Below are 5,189 nucleotides of genomic sequence, written 5' to 3' on the forward strand. Positions count from 1 at the left end.
ACTCAGAAATCCACCTGCCTCTGCCTCCCAAGTGCTGGGAGTAAAGGCGTGCGCCACCACCGCCCGGCGTGACATTTCTTTAAACAGCCTCTGTGGCTTTGGTTTCTGGTACTGGAACTGAGAGCCAGCCCTGCTGAAGTGTTTGGAGGACTCTGGCTTGTGTGTCGGCCTCCTTAGGAGCAGCCAACCAAGCGGCTCTTCTGAGAAAGAACCTGCAAATGGCCTGTGCTCTCCTCCTTTACCTTCTCTGATTTGAGACTGGGTTCCATGGACGGGACTCCAGCTCCTAAGTTCTAGTGCTTAGAGCTTGGTGTACCTTACCCCCCCAACCAGTCTTTCTTGAGGGTGAATGTGTATGCATGCTGGTCTATGTGGAGGCCAGAGGTGGGAAGATGGCTGTCCCTCTTCAATCTTTTGTTTTGTTTTGTTTTGTTTTGTTTTGAGTCAGGGTCTCACTATGTAGCCCTGGATGGTTTGAACCTCAGGCTATATAGAACATGCTGGTCTTGAACTCACAGAAATCTTCCTGCCTCTCTGCCCCTCAAGTGCTGGAATTAAAGACTTGTACCATCATACCCAGCCCTCCCTACCTCTTAGAGACAAGGTGTCTTACCGTGAATTCACCCTGAGATGGACCCTCCTGTCTCTGCCTTCCACGCCTAGCTTTGCGTATGGGTTCTAGGGATCCAAACTCAAAGTGTCCGTCGCATGTGCGTCAGGGACTTTACTCGCTTCACCACTTCTTCAGCCCCACATGTAATGCTTTTGTTTTTGTTTTTGTTTTTTTTTTCGAGACTGGGGTTTCTCTGTGTAGCCTTGGCTGTCCTGGAACTCACTCTGTAGACCAGGCTGGCCTCGAACTTAGAAATCCACCTGCCTCTGCCTCCCAAGTGCTGGGATTAAAGGGGTGCACCACCATCGCCCGGCTCCACACATAATTCTTATTAGACATTTTTAAAGATTATTTTATGTGAATGAGTGTTTTGCCTATGTGTTCATATGTACACCACATGCATGCCTGGTACACTCAGAGCTCAGAAGAAGGCGTCAGATTCCATGGAGCTAGTGTTACAGGTTATGAGCTACCATGTGGTTTCTGGGAATTGAATCTCAGCTCTTAAACATGTAAAAAAGTGCTCAATTCTTAAAAAGAATATTTTTGTTTTTTGAGACAGTCACTGGAAGAGCCTGAAGTTTCACACACTGGGTTCTCTCAGCCAGGAGGGAGTAAAGGACCTGAGATAGAGGGTTTGAAATGCAAAGAGAAAACACGAAGCCAAGTTGTGTCCCAATCAAGGCTCCACTTTACTCAGAATAAACCAGGAGAGACCGAAATCAAGTCTCTAGATTATACTGCACAGAAAGTTTAGCTGCCAAAGTCCCCAGGTTCAGAAGATCTTCAGAAGGCTGGAGTACTCAGGCAGTGGGCGTGCTCAGGCGGCTTCCTCAAAGATGAACTGACAGTCAACAGAGAGTATCTGTCTTAGCTCCCAGGTGTTAGTCTCCAAGCAGGGACTGCTAGAAGCGAAGGGGGAAGGTAACAAGTCACCATATTTAGCTGAGGCTAGCTCCAAACTCTCTGACTCTTACCTCATCCTGAGTGCTTACAAGCTTGACCCACCACACCCAGCAAAGAGAAAAGCACTCTAAGATGTCAGCAAGACAGGCTATTTTTCATGTTGCCGAGATCCAGCACAGGGAAGCAGGTCTGCTGCCGATGCAACGTGAGCATCGCTCTGTGTCTACTGAAGGAAGGCTGTGCCCAGCATTGAAGATCCAGACTCTCCGAGAAGTACTACATAAAGGGACTGCCTGTAGATAAATACAGGGTGATAGATGCTGGGGCTGCCTGTAGATAAATACAGGCTGATAGATGCTGGGGCTGATGAAGTTTAGAAACACTCAATAGTGATTGGTTAAGTAGTGGTTTACCTTACAGTGACTCAGCTATGACAGACACTACTCATTCCTGACAGAAATATCTTCAAGACCTACTGTCAAAGTAATAAAGCCAAGAGCAGTGTGTAATGATATCTGCTATGGGACTTAAGAACACTAAAAAATAAAATTAAGAAAGAATCAATAGAGTTTTAAAAGTGGAACTTGGGCTGTCCAGATGGCTCAGTGGATAGGAATGCTTGTCGCCAAGCGTTCCTTGTTTCATTTTGTTTTGTCTAATGAAAGTAGGTTCTCTCCTAGCTATCCTGGAATTCTGTGTGTAGGCATGGCAGGCCTTGAACTCAGAGATCCTCCTGCCTCTGCCTCTGAAGTGCTGAACACTTTAATCCCTTAAAGGAATGTGCCACCACACCCAGTTTTTGTGTATTTATTCTTAATTTATAGAGGCTGTTGGAGAGGTGGGTTAGCAAGCGAGAGCACTTGCAGCTGTTCTGGTGACCATGACAGGTGACTCACAACCATCCATAACTCCAGCTCCAGGGATACCTCTGGCCTCTCTGGTTACCTGTAGTGCCCTGTGCATACACATGTGGACACACACACACACACACACACACACACACACCTCTATGCAAAATTAAAATGATAAAAATAAGTCTTTTAAAAACAAAGTGACAGAGTGTTAATCTCCTGCCTCTGTCCAGATCCTGGAGTCACCGCGTCTGGCTTTGGAGAGACTCTTAGTCGGTGTGCTTCTCCCCGTGTGTCCGTGCTTCTCGTAGTTCACAGTGGCCTGACTGTCACCCTCCGTGCAGTGCCTTCAGGAGGGGATGGCACAAGTTTGTTGGTTCTGCTCTTCCAGTAGTTTCTCTGTATGACCAGTTGCTTTTGAAGACCTGATAGTTGGAGCCTCTGCCTCTGCACTAACCCTGCAGAAGGATTTCCCTTAGGTTTGACAGTTAAGAAAATATCCTTCGGAGTAGACTGAAGTCTCTTCTTTTTTTCTATAGGAATTTACAAGCAGCAATTGGCGCCTATTATGACTTTGAGAGCCCAAATATCAGTGTGCCCTCCATGTCCTTTGTTGAAGATGTCACCATAGGAGAAGGGGAGTCAATACCCCCTGATACCCAGTTCATAAAAACATGGCGGATCCAGAATTCTGGTGAGTATATAATGGGGCTTTGTATGTTAATTGTTTGTTTTAAAGTAGAATGAGAAGGTCATGCAGGAGCTTATGGCTGTGTTTTTGAGACTAAGTTTTGCTTTGTTTTGTTTTTTCTCTTCCTTCCTTCCTTTCTGTCTGTCTGTCTTTCTTTCTTTCTTTCTTCCTTTCTTTCATCTTTTCAAGACAGACTGTCCTGGAACTCACTCTGTAGACCAGGCTGACCTTGAACTCAGAAATCTGCCCCCCTCTGCCTCCCAAGTGCTGGGATTAAAGGTGTGCGCCACCACTGCCCGGCTTGCTTGCTTGCTTGCTTGCTTTCTTTCTTTCTTTCTTTCTTTCTTTCTTTCTTTCTTTCTTTCTTTTCATTTACTTACTTTATTGAGTGTATGGTGGAAGAGGGAAAATGGGTCAAAAGTGAGGGAGGGCAGGCCGTCTTCACATGCTGGGATGATCCATGCCTTGGGAAGGAAGGCAGCCAGTCTGTCTTCCAAACTGGCTGGTATCTAGTCGCAGACTTTATATCTTTTTTTTTTTTTAATTTATTTATTTTATTCATATGAGTACACTGTAGGTGTCTTCGTGCATACCAGAAGAGGGCATCAGATCTCATTACAGATGGTTGTGAGCCACCATGTGGTTGCTGGGATTTGAACTCAGGACCTTTGGAAGGGCAGGCAGTCTGTGCTCTTATCCTCTGAGCCATCTCGCCAGCCCTTATTTTGTTTTTCAAGACAGGGTTTTTCTATGTAGCCCAGACTGTAGACCAGGTTTTTGAACTCATAGAGATCCTCTTGCCTCTGCCTCAAGTTCTGCAATTAAAGGGGTGTGCCACCACCTGCGAGACTGAATTTTCTAACGCACAGTGTATAATTCTCATTCACTGCTGGGAACTAGGCTGTGTGTGGGCGCTCTTTTCTCCCTGGAGCTCTACTGTAAATCCCACCTCTCAGCCAGGCCCGAGGACAGTAGCTGAGGGCCGTTGGGCAGAGCAGTGGCCTGCTCCTTGGAAACTCGTGTCTGTGCATCCAGGACTGGGTTACACTGCAGTGTTTGTGAGGCACCGAGACCATGTTGAGAAGTAGGATAAGGATTGTGGTAAGGAGTCCCGACGGGCTGTGTTGATTACAGCACAGCGCACAGCTCTGTAATCCAGCACTCTGGGTAAAGCTAGAGGACTGTAGCATGTCTGTGCTCAGTCTGGGCTACGTAATGAATCCAGATCAGCCAGAGCTACATGGCAGCCCAGTCTCAAAGGCAAAGCTAAAAGGTCACTAAGTAAAGCACACTGTCCACTTGTCTGTCAGTGACTGTGGGACATGAACATGGGTACAATAAACACGATGTCCAGTGCCAATTTTCCTTGTTAACTTCCTTGAGTTCTGTGTCTGTCCTATTGGCTAAGACTCTGCCTCTGTGGAGGGCCCTTAGCACTGTGATCCATAAGGACCAGAAAGCTCAGCAGAAGGTGTCTTAGCGAAAGCTGTAGTGTGTGGTGTGCCTGTATCCTGTCAGGCTGATGTGAGGTGACCTAAGGCTCAGGAGACAGAGCAAACTTCAAGAAGCTGCTTTTCTTTAGATCCACTTCCCTGTTCTCTGTAGTTTAGTCCATTGTGATGAGGAAACTGGCTAACCGGTTTTGCTTTGTTTGAAATAGTCTTACTGTGTAGCCCAGACTGGCTGCTGTTTAATGTGTCAGTCCTCCTTCGTGGCTGCTTTGGATTTTCGAGACAGGGTTTCTCTGTGTAGCCCTGGCTGGCCTCGAACTCAGAAATACACCTGCATCTGCCTCCCAAGTGCTGGGATTAAAGGTGTGCGCCACCACTACCCGGCTTCTTTGTGGCTGCTTTAAACTCAAGTCTATAGAAGGCTTGCTGTATCAGGTTCAGTTATCCCTCTTGCTGTCTTAGTTGGAGGACTGCTGAGGGCTGAGCAGATGCTGCCGGGGCCGCTGTAAGTGCTGTTTCCGCGCACATCAGGAATCTTTCCAGTTCAGCTTCCTTCAGCTTTCCTCTCAGAATTATGCAAACTCAGTATTCAGACGAAAAATGTTTTCCAAACATACATATGGTTTTCTATTGGTTTGTTTTCTTCTTTCTTTCTTTCTTTCTTTTTTTTTTTTTTT

General features: G+C 46.5%; 1 protein-coding gene across 2 annotated transcripts in view; it reads left to right on the forward strand.

The window, feature by feature from the left end:
• Window positions 1-5,189, forward strand: part of Ilrun (inflammation and lipid regulator with UBA-like and NBR1-like domains) — a 70,194-nt gene that overhangs the window by 23,637 nt on the left and 41,368 nt on the right. For both annotated transcript variants that reach the window (XM_031348792.1, XM_031348791.1), the window contains exon 2: window positions 2,910-3,064. In XM_031348792.1, coding sequence (XP_031204652.1) covers window positions 2,910-3,064 — 155 coding nt within the window. The remainder of the gene's footprint in view (window positions 1-2,909; window positions 3,065-5,189) is intronic.

This window comes from Mastomys coucha, unplaced genomic scaffold (assembly GCF_008632895.1).
Source record: "Mastomys coucha isolate ucsf_1 unplaced genomic scaffold, UCSF_Mcou_1 pScaffold3, whole genome shotgun sequence".
NCBI lineage: Eukaryota > Metazoa > Chordata > Mammalia > Rodentia > Muridae > Mastomys > Mastomys coucha.